This window comes from Epinephelus lanceolatus, chromosome 6 (assembly GCF_041903045.1).
Source record: "Epinephelus lanceolatus isolate andai-2023 chromosome 6, ASM4190304v1, whole genome shotgun sequence".
Taxonomy (NCBI): Eukaryota; Metazoa; Chordata; class Actinopteri; order Perciformes; family Serranidae; genus Epinephelus; species Epinephelus lanceolatus.
The window spans coordinates 7,439,319-7,459,248 of record NC_135739.1 but is presented as its reverse complement, the minus strand read 5'-3'; the positions used below and the strand labels follow the sequence as shown (position 1 = coordinate 7,459,248).

The 19,930-nt window shown below is 40.9% G+C and overlaps 1 protein-coding gene across 3 annotated transcripts in view; it reads right to left on the bottom strand.

The window, feature by feature from the left end:
- Positions 1–16,297, bottom strand: part of herc2 (HECT and RLD domain containing E3 ubiquitin protein ligase 2) — a 59,263-nt gene extending 42,966 nt beyond the window's left edge. For all 3 annotated transcript variants that reach the window (XM_033622567.2, XM_033622569.2, XM_033622570.2), the window contains exons 1-13: positions 16,175–16,297; positions 15,047–15,155; positions 12,643–12,736; positions 12,309–12,440; positions 6,627–6,855; positions 5,547–5,647; positions 2,943–3,084; positions 2,744–2,848; positions 2,458–2,629; positions 1,350–1,523; positions 790–978; positions 499–650; positions 52–209 (exon numbers count right to left, since the gene is read on the bottom strand). In XM_033622567.2, coding sequence (XP_033478458.2) covers positions 52–209; positions 499–650; positions 790–978; positions 1,350–1,523; positions 2,458–2,629; positions 2,744–2,848; positions 2,943–3,084; positions 5,547–5,647; positions 6,627–6,855; positions 12,309–12,440; positions 12,643–12,736; positions 15,047–15,118 — 1,720 coding nt within the window. In that variant the 5' untranslated portion in view covers positions 15,119–15,155; positions 16,175–16,297. The remainder of the gene's footprint in view (positions 1–51; positions 210–498; positions 651–789; positions 979–1,349; positions 1,524–2,457; positions 2,630–2,743; positions 2,849–2,942; positions 3,085–5,546; positions 5,648–6,626; positions 6,856–12,308; positions 12,441–12,642; positions 12,737–15,046; positions 15,156–16,174) is intronic.
- Positions 16,298–19,930: the final 3,633 nt, after the last annotated feature.

The following is a 19,930-nucleotide window of genomic DNA, read 5'->3' as shown; positions in this document are numbered from 1 at the left end:
TGCTATTCAAGCTGAGGCTGTGTCTAGCAGATCAATGCAGATGGAGCGTACCGTGACCCAAGCGACCGTAGTTCCCTCTGCCCCATGTATAGAGTTCACCATCAGCAGTAATAGCAGCGCTGTATGTGCTCCCACAAGCAACGTGTACCACATGCTTTCCTGCCTGTTTCCCATTGAAGGCTGCAATCATCGCAGGCTCTTCTAGATACCTAAAATAAAGCGAAAATGGAGATGTAACAGATTGAAACGCTTTTCAGGAAACGTATTAATAGAAGTTAAATCAATAATTTATGTCTCCTGCATTGCTACAGGCTTTTTTTTAATGAAATGTTAGCGATGTGTGTATGTAAAACATTACTACACTGTCCTAGATACGGTATATAATGTGATGTATTATTCAAGCATCTGTTTGATCAATAATTTATTTCTACTGAATTCTACAACTACAGTTATGTTGTGTTATGTTGTCTGAATGCCACCATTTCTCTGTGTGCTTACGTGGTGTCTCCATGTCCAAGGCGGCCTCCATCACCACAGCCCCATGAGAACACCTCCCCATTGGATGACAGGGCCAAGTAGTGCTGCCCATCAGGATGAGCTGCTAGCTTCACAATCTTTCTGGAGCTCAGACTATGGATCAGCATCGGAGCCTGCAACAAAATAATTCAGAGACTCAATCTGCAGCAGAGAAAAAACATCAGCTTCTTGCTTTTTGGTTTTTCAGAATAAAGCTAGTTCATTAGAGAGGACACTTTAATGAGCAGAAACCAGCTGAGCAACAGAACTGACCAGGGTTGTGCTCTTGTAGTTTTGGGTGTAAACAGCGCCGGTGCTGGACAGAACGAGGAAGCCCTTTTCTGAGCAGACAATCTGTGAGACTCCAAGGCTCGATAGGGCTTTGCACTGAATGGGCCCATTAACATTGGCATAACGCTTCCAGCCCAACAGGCCCCAGGCAATCACCTCCTGCAAGGTTCCCTTTAACAAAAAGAGACAGAGAGAAATGAAGTCAGTCACATGATCACAGTTCATTTCTCCTTTAGCAAAACACATGACCATACAAAATACTGTGTGTAAAATTCATCTCAACCTTTCACTTTTGATTAACTGCCGTTTAAGGACTCGCACTTGCGTAAAGTCTGATGATAACCATATCTATCCATGCTTTGTTGTCACACCATATCATACAGTACAGTAAACAGGACTCAGTGCGCACACACAAGATAAAAACAGCACAAAGATGATACAACAGGCACACACCTCAAGCAATAATTGAGTGAAGGAGTAGCATCACTGACCTACAAAATTAGATAATCAATGATTCAGTTGATTAAAGAAAGAGTCACCACCTTGTGTGATGTGGGGGAGTTGCAGTGTGGAGGGCTGCAGGGAGCAGCCAAGCGGTCCAGGTGAGCCATGATCACCACAGCTGTTTGCCGGAGGTCAATAGCCAGGTCGTTATCCTGAGGCAAGGTCAGGTAGCGCAGGAAGCTCTCATTTGGACTCATTTGGGCTGTGAGGATCTGGAAACCATAGCAATCCACCACAAGGTACTTATTAGCTTGATTCTCAACAAGGAACAGGACAACAGTGGTACGTTAAGGGCCCAAACAGACAGAGACAGAGAAACAGACTACAAAACGTGAGGTCTACCGAAGACTGCCTCGATCAGACAGAGTGCATTTATAGATTGTAGTCATAGTAGTCATTATCTTGACCACCATTTTGCTGTAAAGTAAACTCACAGATCTGCGCGTTAAATCTGCATAAAAAAGGACATGCAGAGGACACCTGGGGACTGGACACAGGGAAATGAAGATCCATGTGGGCACATGAGACTCATAGAGAGGAGAAATCATGGGGAGTACCACCAGCTGGTCCGGGAAATTTGCCTGGATGATGGTCTGTTCAAGGCTTATTTTAGGATAAGTCGGGGAAAGTTTGACAATCTGCTGTAAATCATCAGGCCTGGTTATGGTTGGTAAAATGTTAGGAGAAGGTTGAGTCTACAATTTGTTCAGATATGTTCTGCAGCTTGCCTTGTAGGGTGACGATGAAAGTGAGATAATGTTAGCTTCACACATAGCATGTACCCTACTGCCTTTTGTCATCACCACTACAGAAGGCCTCCCTCTCAATTATTCTGATTGGACAATGGTTACAACGCCAATGAGGTCAGGCTTTTTTCTGCTCTGGGTTTAAGTTTGCGAGGTGCATAGGGTGAAAAACCCAGGGTGCTCAGCAACACTAAAACACGCTGTCTGATCAGGCGTTCCCTAGCAACACACAAGTCATCAGACGTTCAGTTGATAACGTTCTGTTTGAGAGCTTTCTTGTTCTCTAATTGTCCTGTCTTCAGGTGATATAAATAGAAAATGTGTTCCATTTCTCATAATCATTTGGTGTTTAACTGCTTCTGAGGTGCACAGATGTCAGTTCCAGAGAGAAAATTTTCACCTCAGCTTCCTCTTCAGGAATGGGCTCCTCTTTGCTGCTGTGTATGTTCTGAAAGCGCTGCAGGAGGGGCAGCAGAGGGGCGCTTGTTCCCTGGGTGGAGCGCTCGTTGTCCATCTCTCTGGTGCCACTTTCCCACAGGCGCAGCAGCAGCAGAACAGCAGACAGCAGCTGACTGGAAAGACACAATGGCACAAAGACAAAGTGAGCAATTAAGACAGCAGTGCATTTCAACTGCAGTCGTCTATCAGCATAGGCAAATGAGCAGGGATTAAGAGTATCTGGTTACCTGAGAGTGCCCCTCTGCACAGCCAGCTCCAGCAGGATGGCCAGGGCTAAGTGCTGGTCCTGAAGAGGAATGTTGCCCTTGGTGCTGGCACTTCCATGTACGTCACTGGTTCCAAAGGAAAAAGATATGCGAATCACCAAAGGCTAGCCAACATATCTTACAATACACAGAATTACTGACTGATCTGTAAATAACAAACCTGAGGAACTTGGTGGCCCTTTCAACAACTTCGAGCCACACAGATGACACCGTTCCCTCATCAAACAGTGTGGCCTCTGGAAGGGCACGCAAAGCATCCAGAGACTCCTGGAGAAGCTCACTGCAAAGATCTGCATCATCTCCTGTAAAACAAACATCCTATGTTTTACTTTTGACACAGTGGTTAGATTACACTGCACAGAGGGTACCTATAAATATGGAATATAAAATCCCAAATGTGCCAGGCCCAGCATACTTTAGTTGATAATATATTCCCACATCTTCCTAAATCTAAAATGCAATTTATGCACATACCCATACAATACATTTCTTGCCAATTCACTTGAATCTGGCGTACAACAGACTCTTATTCAACAGTATCATTCACTGACTGAATGCGAAGCAAATAAGCGCAGCAACAAAATCAGTTTGATCACATTGCTTTTGGAATGTCCAAACAGGCCAGGCATGAGGCAGCACTGCACAGCTGCTGTTCAGAGCTGAAGTTCTGTTGGATTCCCTGTTTCTATTTATTCCTGCAACCCATTTCGAAACCACTGTCATGAACTAGAAATGTGTGATTTGTGAAGTTTCAATGACGCGATCAACATCAACATGATACCACCTCATTTTTCATTACAAAAACTGAATAAGGTGGCAGCTGACCGGAGGGAGATCGCCAAGGAGCTGGAAGTTTCTGATAAATAACCATCACTAATAACAACCTGCTTGCGTTGGCTATATTGTATGTCATTTCCATAACTGTCACAGTATAAACTCACCAATCACTCACCAATCTTTTAAGTGGTTACGTCTCCAGTCTGATCTGGAGTGCACAGTTGATAGGTATGTGGTTTGTGTACGTGATGTAACAGTACTATAAATTAATTTTATGCTTGATAAAACAGATATTTGGCCCAAGGTTTTCCCATTTGTCACGTAAGGCTGTGCAATTAATCGTCTGGTAATTGCGATTACGATTTTCAGGTCAAACAATTTCAAAATTAATGAAATCGAGGGTAAGCGATTTTTGGTCACGGAAGCCCGGAGATGTTATTTTGTCTTCTACGGAAGTCGCGCATGCGCAATACCGCCCCCTCCCCTCCTCTCCTCTATTCACTACACGAGCTGGTCAAGTAGGTGAACTACTAGTAATGCGAGGGGCAGGTGATGGCGGGAGATTTCAAAAACAGCGTGCTGAAAATGGCAGAGGGACAGCGAGAGAGGTTGATCTGTGTCTGTGTGTGTGTGTGTGTGTGTGTGTGTGCGCATCAGGGGTCGAACTCCGCTGTGCGGGATACAGAGAGCAGAGGAGAATTGTAAACGCGCGACCATGTAGAGACAAAAATGACATGCCACCATGTAAACAATATATGTCATCACGTGCGCCACATAATAAAACCAAAATTATCGTGATTAAGATTTTTTCCACAATCGAGCAGCCCTGCCGGGACATGTGGACCAGCACCATTTATTTCTAAAGGAAACCCTGGTTCTGCAAAAGAAAAATGAGAGCTATTTCTATTTAACTTATTGGTTCTGAGATGCTTGATGAGTATGATCTCAACCTTGCATGCAACTACAGACTATAATCTTCAAGCATCAGAATAAATGGCCTCTGTCCTGGCTCTTGAAGCCTGAAAAACTCTAAAAGCTCTTTAATATCCAAGATTTGCACATGTGCTCAATTAGGTGGCGGGTGAAAGAAAACACTGTTACACTTATACTGTTCTGACAGTGTATTCCAGGAATACAGCTGGACTGAGGATGAGAGGCTTAACCGTCTGTGTGTCTGTGTGTGGCTCATGTTACAGGAAGGCTACAGAGACGAGGCCAGCTCTTTGTTCCCACCCAGTCCCTGTGGACAGGCAGCTCTCCACCTCGCATCAGTACACGTAACAAAAACAGCATCTCTACTTGCCAAGACAACCATGAAGGACTTTAAACAAACACAGTCACTTTATTCTAAATATAATCACACTGGGTGATTGGTATACACTGAAATACAGGTTTATAAATTATGTATTACTTGCACAATCAAATAAAAATTCAACTCTATGGTTTTTTTGAGGTCATAGTCTACAGTGGTGTTGTATTGGACTACATTATACTTTAAAGACATTGGAGGGAACTTCATTATAAAATCATAGTTTAATACAACACAGCCCAACAGAACAGCACCATGAACTACAAACTAAAACTAAAATGAAAATATATTTAACGCTTCTGTCACACATAGTGATAGTTCCTATTCATCTGCCCAAAATGGGGACTTTTCCCATTTCAGTGTTTCTGTTGATGCATGAAGATTCAGACCATGAAGCCATTTTTCATGCCAGCTGCACTCTCATCCCAAAGAAGCAGGAACATCACAAACAATTCCCCCAGGCCCTAAACCTTTGCAGTCCTTTATTTAGCCAACATCACAAGCTAAGGCTAAAAACATGGCATTGAGAAATAAGTTGGGTTGTTTACTATGAGCAGCTTGTTACATGGTGTTCAAGAACAGCTGTTGAGCAAAGCTCCATTACCATGACAGCGGCTATCACCACCACGACTAGGACACAACAAGTCTTCCCTGTCAGTATACCCCAGATGTTCTTACCTGACCTCCAGGCCCGACGCAGGAAAGCAAAGGCAAACGAGAGCGCTGCCCTGGAGCCAACTCTGGCCAAACCTTCAACTCCTTTACTGGCTGGACGAGGGCTGAAAAAAAATAAAATAAAATAAAAAAAAAAATGTACAGAGATTAACACAAAATGCATTTGTGTGTGATTAAGAGCCCTCTGTGAGGAAAACACAGTGTGCACTCAAATAGCTGCAGGGTTTAACTCAAGGAAGCATGAAAATTCTTTAAGTCATGTAAGTACATACCAGGAATAAACTGTACTATATTCTGTACTTTCTAACTGTACAGGCCCAGTCTATAGTTTTACATAATACTTTATTAAACTGCCTTCCTAAATTATAATACAGTGTACCGACACAGCATTTGAGTTGTGATGGAGCTTGGTGGAGCTAATAAAAAGGGACCTACGGTATTATGCTTTTCCTTATTTTCTATCATATATATAATGTTACAATGTTGGTTGTTCATATTAAATGTGGCCAGAGTTTTAAAAGATGAGGTAAAAGTAAAACCAGTGCGCAAAAACGAATGCTCTGTTTCCGAGGGTTTTTCTGGACATGCTTACGTCAGATTGTGACAGATTTCTTGATATGGTCAGCTGCTCTAGGCACACTATTGCAAGTGTTCACATTGGCTACACTGCTACATGTAGCTACATGCTAACATCAGGGAAATGTGTAATCTTGGTGGCCGATGTTGTTAATTTCTTCACGATTTCTGATCATATTCCTGCTGGAGCATGCCTGGTTGTGAGGATTTTGGTTTAGAAGCATTTATTCACAGTATAAAGTGCTGCTACACTCCCTTACAGACATTTCCAGGCTGCAATGATTGTGCAGAGAAGCTGAGATCATGGATGTATGAAGAAAAATGGATTCAGGGTTGGAGTGTGGCCCATGTTTATTCCAATAGAAAGTTGCTCAGTGCCAAAAAAAAAGCTTGATTTCCATAGGTAATTTAAAATCTCTGCTTTATTCTCATTGCTGTGAGGTGACAGCCCTGACAACCGAGCCGACATGCCAGCCCTCTACACTCCCTCGCTTCGTTATATTTTACCTCTTATTATCAGCAGCAGGCAGTGGTGGGCTGGGGGGCCCCTTCCAGCGGACCTTGTACTTCTCTTCCTCCTCCATCATGCTGTGGCTCAGAGAGATGAGGTAGCGCTCCAGGATGACCAGGCGCTGGCGCAGGCGCTGGGCAGACAGGGTGCTTTTGGCCATCTGAGCTGAGAGCTTCTGCTGGTCCTCAACCAGGACCAACAGACACTCCTTCAACTCGTTCTCATCTACACACACACACAAACACACACAAGGGAAGAGCAATGGAAATTACTTCTTGCAGCAAAAAACATGACCATTAAACTTTATTTTGAGTGCAAACAGAGCAATATTATTCAAAATACGAATAAGTTGCCACAGGGGTCAATCCTTGGCCCATTGCTGTTTACACTATAAGTAACATATTTCTTCCTAATTAATAGTTCATTGTCCATTTTCTTGTTGTTGATACAATTCTATATGCCCCAGGCTCCACCCCAGACCAGGCACTGATTAATCTTCAGCCTGCCTTTGATGCTTTTCACTCATCACTCCTTAATCAGACTAGTTTTTAATGCAGAAAAGACCAAGTACATGGCATTCTGCACCTCTACCTGTGACTGTGACCTTCCTGCCATTAAAACTTTAAACAGCACCCACATTAATCTTGCCGAGTCATACAAATACTAAGAAACTTAGCTTGAAAGCAGACTGTCTTTTAAGATTCATATTCAACATCTGACTCAAACATTAAAAATCAAAGCAGATGCCTGTACTATGAAGTGGGATTTGGAGTTAGCGATGTAACTTCAGGGTCATTCTCAGAACCCATCGGCTGTATTCAGCATCTGACTTCCGGCAGACGGCGATACAGCCTCTGGGGACAGACCCCCGATTTTTTGGCATTCCGGTTTGATTTGGGCGGAGGAGGCGAATTTCCGTTTCTGACTTCCGTTTATATATAAGTAAATATGCTGAACCATTGCGATGGATTCAGAGTTTGCAGTGACGCCAATTATGTTCCGTCTCGTTAGTTCACCGCAAGGACCGTTTAACCTGGCAACAACTGCAGCCGGCTCAAACGTGATTGGTCAATATCACGCGGACTACAAACAGCCTACAACCGGAAACCAGGGCTCTTCCGCTCTTCTTCCGGAGGCAAGATCTCTGGGGTTTGCCTACAGACTCTACATTCACTGAGTCTGTATATAGAGACTACTTCAGGGTTAACGCAGGGTTTTCAGTACCAAGAAGCTGGTTCTCTTTTCACTGGTATTGGATCACAGCCTGTCAACACCCTGACATCTGACCAATCAGATCACTTAAGAGAAAAGTATCCATGGACGAACGTCTGGAGTCTCAGGTCGCAAAGAGTAACCTATATATTGTTATCGGTCAAATGAGTCATTTCATTGTTTCAGGGCTCCAGTGTTTCCCCTACCATTATATTAGGGGGGTGCTCCGCCCTCCAACAGCACCCCCCGCCCCCCCTGGAAAGTCAAGTTAACATGATATACAGGTATATATGTATAGGAGATTCTGTAACTTTCTTTAAAAAATATTCAAAAAGTACACATTTATTTGGAATTAACACATTGCAGTAAGTGATGAAACACTCCAGTTCCTTATTACACGGACAGCACAGAGTCCTGTGACACTTGAGCTTAGTACTTGTATCTTGACTGTTTTGCAATGACAAAAGGAAAATTCCCCATATTCAATATTTTTCCCCACTGGCCATGATAACAAACAGCTCTTTGTTCTGATCTTATTGCAAGAAAAGGTTTTATTATGTGTCTATAGAGCAGTGCTGCAGGGAAGACGAGATGAGCCGAAATAGCAGGTCTGAAATCCACTTAAGCTTTATGTAAGCCCGACTGGCCTGAGGTTGTATGAGCCACACTAAAGTCAGCTGTGCTCGGCTGTCAGGACAGTTATACGTCTCTCACTTAGACAAAGTCTCTAACTATCTATTATACGTTACCCATGGCCAAAAAGTAACTTGTGCAAGAGAACTTCCAAATTCATAGGGGCTGATTTACTCTTTATAAAAGATCTAAACACCATCAAAACTACATTACCATAATCCCAAAAACACCAGACACAGGATTCTATTGTAACAATGCTAAAGGGACAGCTGCTTAAGGGGATGTAATGTGGTCAACAGTTTTTCAAAAGGAGGTACTTGATATGGTTAGCCAGATGACAAGAATGAAAATCCCTTGTTAGCCAAAGTAATGCACCAAGTGACCGTATTACTAAAAACAGTGACCATTCACTAATAGACTTGTGCTTCTTACAAGCTAATAAAGTGATAGATGCAGGACAAAAATGTGGACAAACAAAGTATAAAATCAATACATTACAGAAAGTAATGATCAGTAATGCCAAAGACTGGGGTGGGCGTATGGAAGCAAATTAGAGACATAACAGTTTGAATTGTAACAGCCACTACATATTTAATATTGAAATTTACACACCACTGAATTCATGGCATAGAAATATTTTACTTTAAAAAACATTCATCTAAATTTATTAGTCCTAAATTCACCTTTTTGAAATTGAAATGTGGAATTTCTTGAAAAGCTGAACTTGAATATTTTTTCGAAGTTCATAAACTCAGATTGAAAAAAAATTCAGAATTAAAAAAAAAAAAAACTAAGGTTGCTCAAATTAGACTGGTAAAATTCAGATCCAAAAATACAACGTAAAATGTCACATAGCAACATCCAGACTACCCAGGACAGGGTAGGCAGTTGAGCCTAAATACAATGGAACCGACCTCTGGCCTATCAGAGTACAGCGTGTCAGTCATGTGATCCAAGAAAGTGGCTTGAAATTGAAACCTACTGATGATTAAACAATTCAAATTATGGAAAAAACCAGAAAGTGCTCAGATGGATAGCCTTTGACACTCAGTTCGAACCAGGAGAAGGTGATGTCACATTCAAACAGTGGACAATAAAAGGTATTAAGACAATAGGTACGGTAATAGAAAATAAAGAATTGAAGAGTTTCCAAACATTAAAAGATAAGTTCGGCCTACATAACAGTGATCTGTTCAGATATATACAATTTAGGGATTACTACAATAAGGAAGTGAAAATGGAGAGTACAGAAATGTTAAATTCAGTGATAAATGTCATGCTGAGTGCATATAAACCTAATAGTAATTGTACCAAAGTAATCTCCAGGTTTTATGAGAGTCTTATGGAATGTAATGGCAATTCAACATTATATCTGAAATCAAAATGGGAAGATGAATTAGAAGTGGAAATTACATCAGATGAATGGTATGACATATGTGAACTCCAACACACTTCCACTAGCTCACAACAATGGAGGATGTTTAATTGGAAAAACTTGGTTCGTTTTTTTATTACGCCTAAGATCCAAAGTAAAAGATCATCAACACCTCAGCCCTGTTGGAGACAATGTGGTTCCTTAAATGCACATCATACACATATTTTATGGAGTTGTGTAAAATTGAAATCATTTTAGGAGGATGTACACTCAGTTTTGATCAAGGTGCTTGGATATAAGATTCCAATGACATGTGTTACTTTGTACTTGGGACACATTGCACCAGTGGTGCAGATGGAAGACCGCTGTTTGGCTAAGGTACTTCTTACAGCTTCTAGGAAAGCCATTACTAGAAACTGGTACAAACTTGAATCTCCCACCCGGAACCAGTGGCTGGACATCATAAAGGAAATATGGACAATGGAAAAACTGACTCATGTACTACATTTGGGGGAAGGCTTGTTAGCAAAAAGATGGCAGAAGTGGACAGTTTATTTAGAAAAAGTATAAGGATACTGCCACACTGTATGTAAGCACCTTTTTGAGGAAGACAATTACTGGAAGGGGAAAAAATGTCTTCCTTTATTAATGTATTCTCCCACAAGCTTTATGTTCTTTAAGCACATTTTTTCTTTTCTTTTTCTCTTTCCATTTTTTTTCTTTTTTTTCACTTTACTTTGCTTTTATTATGTTCAATTATTGTATCTACTCAGGTGATTTTGTACTCTGAGCAAAAAATATGTGCAATTGTGTTACCTTAAAAACCCAATAAAGCCTAAGTGACAAAAAAGAAACCTACTGATGATTACCCACGGAGAATGATGAGGGCTTCAGAAAGTCGTCGAGTTTGTGCTGCTTATGTACAATCTGACTGAACTTTAGCTGCTGCTCTATTTAATTTTTGTGCAAGTTGAATTTTTGGATGTGAATTTACCCAATCAAATTTGAGCAACTTTGTCTCTATTTTCTAAATTCTGAATCTTGAATTTTTGGATCTGAAGTTGTGACAATGAAAAAAAGTAAATCAAAATGAAATTGCAAATGAAGATATTTCATTTTCAAAGAGGTGCATTCGGGACAAATAAAATCAGACTGGTTTTCAAAGTAAAATATTTATATGCTCATTGCCAACGTTTTGTTTTAAAAAACGCCAGGAAGCTGCCCCGGATATTTTGTATGTTAGTTTTTCCATAGCAACATATGTCAATAGATTCTTAGTGCACTGATTCATATTTGGTTCAATCAATTTCCCATCCCACAGACACTTCTTTATTAAATGTGAATATTATGTATCTAGTGGCTGGTGGAAAAAACTTTTATTTTTCTTGTTTGCTTCCATATAGGGGCAGTGTAACTGGAATGAGATTATAAAGTGTAGTAGGTCATGTGATCTTCAAGATTCCTGTACATTGTAATTACTGTTACATCTGTATATTCACATCTGTTTTAAATACTGTTTAACTTATTGCCTATGCACTTGAATGTATACCGCATTTGCTGCCGAGACTGACCATTGTATTAATGTAATGTTTGTTATAATTGAAAAACCAACAACAATAAAAAATACTGTTTAAAAACTCTCTATAAAAGATCTACCATGCAAAAAAGAGGTAAAACACATCCACTGCCAAGAATCAGAGCAAATCCGTCATCTGTCGCTGCTCCATCCTGATTTCAAAACAATAGATTTGGTCTGGGCTGTAACTGCTGAGATCAACATGTTCCAGATATCTGACCACTCAATGGAAAAGCAGGAAGTGTGCTGTTTGAACTTTAAGCATCAATGACAGAGCGCTCATCCATGTAGCGATCCAGTTACACTCACTGTACAATCACACCACTTTGATTTCCTGGTTCAGTCAATAAAGAAAAAAGCGACAAGCCGCCAAGTAGCTACCAGCAAAACCTGCATTCACTATGCATGCAGATCCTTCCCCCACCCACCCAACGCTTATCTCCCACCACCATGACACTGTCCCACCCAGTCCTGCCAGTAAACACAGCTTGGGTGAGAGACGGTACCCTTAACTGGACCACATTGTAACGCCTACCAAGATTACACTCTGAGGGGTAAAAATAAACACTAAGAGTGGCAGGGTGCAAGTTGTCATTTCAGAGTTTCCACATCTCACGTGCCAGCAAAACATGCACAAATCAGCAGGGCCTGACAGACGTGATATTGATAAACACAGGGGTTGGCCATGTGTTGAAATGGTCAGTATAATTGTATCTAGTCGACATTTAAGTGTTGTGAAACCATCTGCTGTCAGCATGGTATTAAATACCCTACTGAGAAACAGGAAGGCGTGAAATAACCACCACAGGAGAATAAGGCAGCATCGTAGTAACAGAAAGCCACAACAGGACATTTTCAACCATGTTCAGGTAGCTGTCTCACCTGGCTGCCGCCCCCAGTCCCAGGTCTCAATAATGGAGTGATGCACAGATGTTGAGGTCTCCTCCTCCTCCTTCTTCTCTTTGTCGTTAGGTTCATCCTTCTTCTGCGCTCCAAAGCAGTCAGTGCAATCCTCTTAAATTACCAAAAGAAAACACTGACATCAACCTTCATTTCCATCAGCAAGGTTAAAATGACAACCCTGTCCCTGGCTTGTGTTTCATGTTTAGGCAGTGTGTAAAAATGTACCATGTCTTCACAAACAGATGGCAGCAATGTGTAAATGCGTGAGCAACATAAGAGGGTAAATGAATGCTGCAATCTCTCGGTGCCGTACCTGGGTGAGCTGATTCTTCTCCGTTGAATGTTATCTCCTCATCTTTTACCATTTCATTCCACATCTCACTCAGTCCCTCTGGAGAGAAAGCCCGCTGCCAAAGGAAGTGAGAAACAGAAAATCAGCACAATGCATAAATAAAATTGACTTTGTATTCATATCTTCATGTGTTTGCTTTGTAGATGTGCATAAGTATGTCGCAGACAGGCTATTATCACATTATGCAAGCAGAACTTTAAAGAAGCATCTCTCTGCTGGAAAGACGCTCTTCTCATAAAGCTAGACTGTCAATGCAGTAGAAAGACACAAATACTTTTCATATTGGTGCTATATGACCAGAAAAAACATAAAAAAGAGCTGTGGTGTTTCATTTGCATAAGGGCCCTGACACACCAAGTCGACAGCTGGCTGTCGGTGAGCGTCTGTGACCCTTGATTTTGCGGTGTGTCTAGCAGCGTTGGCACTGCTCGGCCCTCGTCTGCTTTTTTTCAGACGATCATGATGTTGAATCGGCGTCTGAGTCTTTGGCGAGCCTGTCGGTGAGTGAAATCACTCTGACTGGCTGTTCAGCTCAGCACACAAGAAAAGGAAAGGAAGTGAGGAACTCCAACAAACAGCTAAAGTCAAGAGGGCGTGAGATCAAAACAAACTTGTTATATTAGGTAAGATTGTGTTTTTAGCAACTGAGCTCATTAGCAAAATCATTTCATAATTGTTTGTGTCATTGTTCGCTAATGCACAGCTAACATCAACTGTTCTTACAACATGGGGTTGTGTTGTTAACGTGCTAACTGGCTAACTAGCATCTAGAATCCATCCTATCAGTCTTCCACTTAATCTTTTTAATGACAAATACAGACTACAGCCGCCTGCTGCCATGGAGAGTTATCTTCTCTCACACAGGCGCAGAACATGCGTGCTAGTCGGCTGTCGACTGCAGTCTATGTGGTGGGTTCAGTGCAACTTTTTGGCTGAGACACAGGCGAGATGAGGCGACACAACAGTCGGCCTTTGTCCCACTGATTCTTTGATGTTGGTTTGGTGTGTGTGGGTCTTAAGAAGTAAAAAATCTACAGCTACCAGAATGTACTGCGTCACACCAGACCAATAAACACTCCCACTGGTGACTGACGTAATGCATAACACAATTCATATACACATACTTTATTATTACATACATTATTATAATACAAAGCTGGTTGAAAATTGGTGAGGTAGGGATTAGCATGTTTTAGTGTTACATTATCACTTTAAAATGTTCCCTTTCGCTGATTATCATTTCACTTTTTCCACTTGAGGAAGAAATATTTTTGTGTAGTCTTCACAACCCATCTAAGCAGACCAAGCAATAAATTAATACCAAATATAAATCAAGAATGAGAGTACAAGTTAGCTGCTTTACCACTGAGTTCCAAATGATTCAAGACAACATCTGCTGCGAAATCTGTGTCACCATCCTAATATTGCACCATTCATGCTTTGCTTTACTAAGAAACACTGACAAGTGGAAAACCGACTCTTGCTTTCAAGGATCCAGTGTCTTAAATGTCAAAAACATGTTAGCGCACAGATGACACCAGACCAGACACACAACACTTAAAAACTGCCCTCAGCAAAGGAGAGTGCTCTAAGGATGGGAAAACATGACACCCTACCCCAATTTTAGTTCTCATTTGGTAGTGCAAACCAATTTTCAGTCCAGACAGGCTACAATTTGTGGAGGTGAGAGCAGACAGCTCATCGTACAGCCTATTATGCAGAAAAAGATTGTGGATTCAGAGTGTCGCATCCCAATCTTCTCTAAACCCATCAAATATTGATGAAAGACCTCATAATTACAACCAACATCAGTTTGTTTTCACAATATAGATCTTATAATACCCTTTCCCCTAACTTACTGTAATATCTACCTCTTTTCAGATTACAGGAAAAACAGTAATCATCTGTGCAAGAGGCTTGATACAGCCTGCAGGCAGGTCTGAGGTGATCAGGTGTGTCAGGTTATATGCACCTACAGTGCAATTCTGTTTGACTCTCACCATTTTAAATAAGCAGAATTTTGGGTGTTTCTGCTAACTAGTGCAAAATGCATTCACTTTCTGGGATCATGGAAAATATGTTTTGGAAAAAAAAAGATGCACATTCATCGTCAGTGAGACATCAAAGTTTAGAGACATGCAACTCAGCCAGACTGACAACAACTTAAAAACAAATCAGCTTCAAAAATAAAGTAAGCCGTACAGTCATTTTAGCCAAAAACAAGCATGTCAAAACAAATATATCATCTCCAAACTGAAGCAAAGATGAAAAACTCCCCAGTCACATGTGCCTGAACCCACTAAATATCATGCTACTCTGTAAAAGCAGTTATTTTCATACGATTCAGTCTTTTGTGTGCACATACCTGCAAGTCTATCTTCAGCCATTTGTCATGAAATCTCAGCTGAGCATCGAGGGTAAAAGATGGAGAAGGCATCTTTCCCTCTCCTCTCCTGGCTGCAAACGCAGCCAACCTGCAGAACAAAAGGAAGAAAGGCTGTGATGTAATGTGACAAGTTTACTAAACTACCATTGAGATGAGAACTGGCTGATAGCGACTGACATTATTATGAGCCTGTGAGAGCTGAGCTTTTAGCCTGTGACTTAATAATAAAGTGACAACATTAGCATACCCCTTCCAAGGCCTGTTTACAGTTTCCTTTGTACTGAACTAAATGTAGATTAACACCCATCTGTTTTCAGATTAAGCTCATACTTAGATTACCTCAGACTGGTGCATTTACACTGTCAGGGAAAATCAGCATGACTAACCAACATTACCACCCAAATGTAAACAAGAGGGAAGCCCAGAGCCAGTTTACAAAACACAGGACTCAATCACTCCCATCTCTATGACTGGTCTTTAATACACTAACATTAAACAGCAGCTAGGTCACATCATTATTCAGTTGCTTTAAACGTGAATGTATTAGTTAAAGTAACGTTACACAAAATGCTGTATACTTAGCTGGATCTACCTTTTCAATGACGTGTGCAACTATTCCTGCCATTTTCCCAACTTCATCTAAAACTGTATTTGTATTAGCTTCATTTATATAATGAACGCTGGAGTTTAAGGCCAAAGATGTATCCATACTATAACGTTACATGAGACGCTGGGAGGAAAATGACAGTATCGTAGCATTAAATGCTAGCAAGGGCACCGTATCTGTTAACCTTGATAGCGTGTTTATAGCTTGGTTATCATTTACGATAACAGACGCCAGTCCAGCGGGTAATTACACACACTGACACAGCATCAGTATGCTCATAACGCAGCCCATAATGCTAGGTAACATTCACATTACCTCGGCGGCTAACGCTAACTGCTAGCTTGCTAGACAGCTAATACCAACACAACGTTAGCTAGTTAACGCTATCATCCAGGCAACGATGAACAAGCTCCTGTGACAGGACGGTGAAACGAAAGAGACGCCATGTTCCGGACGGTTTGTGTTAACATGTCCATTTTGACAGCAAATTTCTAAATTACCTGCGGTCTCTTCTCAAGCTATTCTCGTCCCCTCAGCTGCTTTGCTGCATTAACAAGACGTGCATAATAGACTTGATTGACAGGTCGCGGACTAGGGCACGAGGCATGGAAACAAATTACGTAGTCCCAATTGAGAGCTTCAATGCGATTGATCTGTACCGCGACAGCCCGCTGAAGTGGGGTTTCCAATGCGTTTGCCGCTGTTGTGGGGTTCACTCCGCCCGCTCGCACCGGCCGGGATTATAAAACGTGCGCTCCGTGCGGATTGGAGGCGGGACATAGGAGGGGCGGGGTTGGCCTGGAATGGAGGCAGACTGTCCGCTAGGTGGCGATGTGTCTCAAGGAATTTGGTATTTATTTAGCTACAGAGCTGCATGTTTTACACAGTTTTACATGTTTATTTAAGTGCGGAGTGTATTTATTTATTTCCCAGTTTATTGACATTTTAGAATAAATTAATGAAGAATTTATCTAGATCTACATATAGAAATAAGGACAAACAAAGGCAAAATAGCAACACAAAAGAATCATAGAAAATCACTAAACCTTATCTATCATAGAGTAAGTTATACTGGGCTATACAATATGCTGTATTGCTGCACTATACCTATTATACATATATACTGTAAGTCTGTTATATGGTTGTACTATACTATATATTATGCCATATGACACTATATTACTACAATTAAGTATCATAATGTACCATTTAATACTATATTATGTTAACATTTTACATTGATTCTTGCATTATAGCCTATTCTATCATGTTAATACAGGCAAATAATAATAATAATTAAATACCAGTACTTAAACATATCACATATACACCGATACAGACCAAGTACCCCCCCTCATGGCAACAGTACTCCCCAGTGGCAGTGGCCCCCCAGCAGGATAATGCACCATGCTACACTACACAAACTGTTTAGAAATGGCCTGTGCAGTGTGACAAAAAGCTCAAGGTGTGGACCTGGCTTCTAAATTTCCCAGGTCCCAATCTGCTCAAGGATTCTTGTGATGTGCCAGTACCCCAGATGTACCCTAATCCAAGGTGGAGCCTCCTTGGATCAGACTTGGCTCTGACCTGTGGAGGCATGGACACAGGATCTCTGGGAGTGTCCTGCGGTGTCTGGCACCAGTGCGTTGGCGGCACATCCATTTAGTCCAGTGGGTTGTGAGGTGGGTTAATGGCACGTGCCACAGATGCTCATTCAGATTGGGATCTGGGGAATTTGGAGGACACTTTGAGGTCTTTGTTACATTCCTTGGGCCATTCCTGAGCCATGTTTGCAGTGTGGCATGGTGCATTATCCTGCTGGGGGGCCACTGCCATTGGGGAGTACTGTTGCCATGAGGGGGGGGTAGTTGGTCTGCAACGGTGTTTGAGTGGGTGGAACATGTCAGGCTGTATCCACATGAATGCCAGAACCAAAGGTTTCCCAGCAGAACAATGCATTGGAACAAAATATCAAAGTTATTCACAGTGGTTTGAATGTTTTGGCTGATCAGTGTATATACGCACACATCATGTCACTCCAAAGGGGGCCAATATCCACAACTTAGACAGTCAGAGATGGGGGGCGAGGGTTCCTTGTCATTGTGAGTATCTATACAAAGGCCACAAAGAGCAACACATGTAGGATCAGCTCTCCTTTCTGCCTTCATTAGTTTGCCAATTGTGTATTTAAATATCATGCTCTCCATGAAAGACCAGAGAGAGCTACCAGAAGAAGAACTATCAAGGTATAGATCTGTTGACTCAAAATTTAGCCAATATAATTTCAGTGATCCATCATGAATGGATTACTGGTCAGGACAGCAACATAAATTGTCAGAGGACCTATAGGCCAGATCCTCTGTCTGAAGATTTCTCATTACAGACAAGGGTATCATTTCCTTGACAAACTGAATGAATGGCATTAACAAGAGAGATGGTGTTACGACTCATTCAGAAAAAAGTGTTCATATCCTGTCAAATCTGCCAAAAAGAAAAACTCTTTGTTTTTGTTCAAGGGGATATTTTTGTGTCCTCGAATTGGCAGACGACTAGACTTTAAAATGCCATGAGCAAAATTATTTAAAAGGCAGGCAGCTCTCTAATGTGTACGTCCACTTCCTTCTTAGTGTGTGCTTTCTAAAACTGATGATTTACTGTAGATGCAGCATACATTGCTTAGATGGTTCCCTGAGTGTAGGCTTAAGATGTCATTTAATTTACAGGATGAATGTATAGGGATACATGATCGTAAAGCTTTCTTAGAATAAAAGTCTCTGGGGTGTGGTGAGCGTGACATTTCAGAGGCAAAGACAACCTGTTCATATCCTCTTGAGACCCGGCAATTCATATTTGTCCTCTGTGGGGCACATGACACTGAGGCATATTGTTTCTGCTCTACATAAGTATGGTATTTTGATTCCTGTGAGTCTTAATTTCATTATATTAAGATTCAGGAAGTGCGTGTTAATCTTAAGCCTTTCAAACCCATGTCCTTTGTGTGCGACTTGCATCTTTTCATTTCAACCACTCTCCATACGTTAGGAAAAAGTGCTGAGTGACACAGAAAAGATTTTGTTGGAAATTACTGAGGAAGAGTCAGAACTAACCAGCTGAGGTTAAAACATTAAAGTCCATAGACTATTAATGGCAGCTATAACCATGCCCTTCTCATCTTAGAGTGTGCTCTTCTCATCTTAGCTGCTGTACAATCCAAGTTTGCAATTTTATTAATGGCTATAATCCAGTATGAGCGCAAAGAGAGACCCAGAGTGTACCCCATTTGTAAAATTGTCTTTTACTGCAGCTGTAAAGCCTGATTAAGAGTAAAGGATGAAGTGTCAATTAGAAGACAGAGAGACGGGTTTGAATTTGTTATCATGCAGCACAAACCTGGAATAACCTTCCAGATGATGTTACAAGCCCGGACCCTGACCACTTTTAAGTGAAAGCTAAAAGCATTCCTGCTTTACACTTTGGAAAACAAGATAGTAGTGTGCTCGAGGACTGACTTTATTGCATGATACTCAAGAAAAAATGCAGGTGCTCTTGAAGAGAAGGGTCAGCACATGGGAAGGAAAAATTAACTTCAGGCACTCGTGTGTGGAGCAGGAACGGATGCATTTGAATTAAGTTAAAAGGCCTTTATTCCAGAACATGGCTGCCTTAAAACACCGACCCTAAGGTCTTTGTCACGGTGCAAATGAGTAGACAGGAGCCAAGCAAAACATTTTTATAAGCTTGGTAGGGGATTAATAAGTGAGCACAGGTGGGTGACAGCAATGGATTACAATGAGAGGCCATTTAAAAAGTGACATGCCTACAAAAGTGTTCAGAAAAAAAAAAAAAATCCCTGTAGTAAAATGAAAAATTACTAAAAAAAAAGATATCAAAAATCTATACATCTAAATAAAATAAAATAAAAATAAATAACTAATCAAACATTAAAAATACATGCATCAAAAAAAGGGACAAAAAGATTACTTAAATTGTATCCATGCAGAAAACATAAAATAAGGTCTAGTGTTTCTGTCCTATGATATTCAGTGATCTATAATAATGGTATTGAATTAAAAAAAAAGAATGATTCCTTTCTTACACTGCATACTACGCTGTAATGAGTGCAACCTTATTTTTAAACTCAATTTTAAATCATTTTAAATAGTCCTCTTATATTTGTACCTCTTGTCTGCACTTTTGCTATTTTTAATGATTTTTTAAAATTATAAATAATTTAATTTTTTTTTTTCTTTTTACTA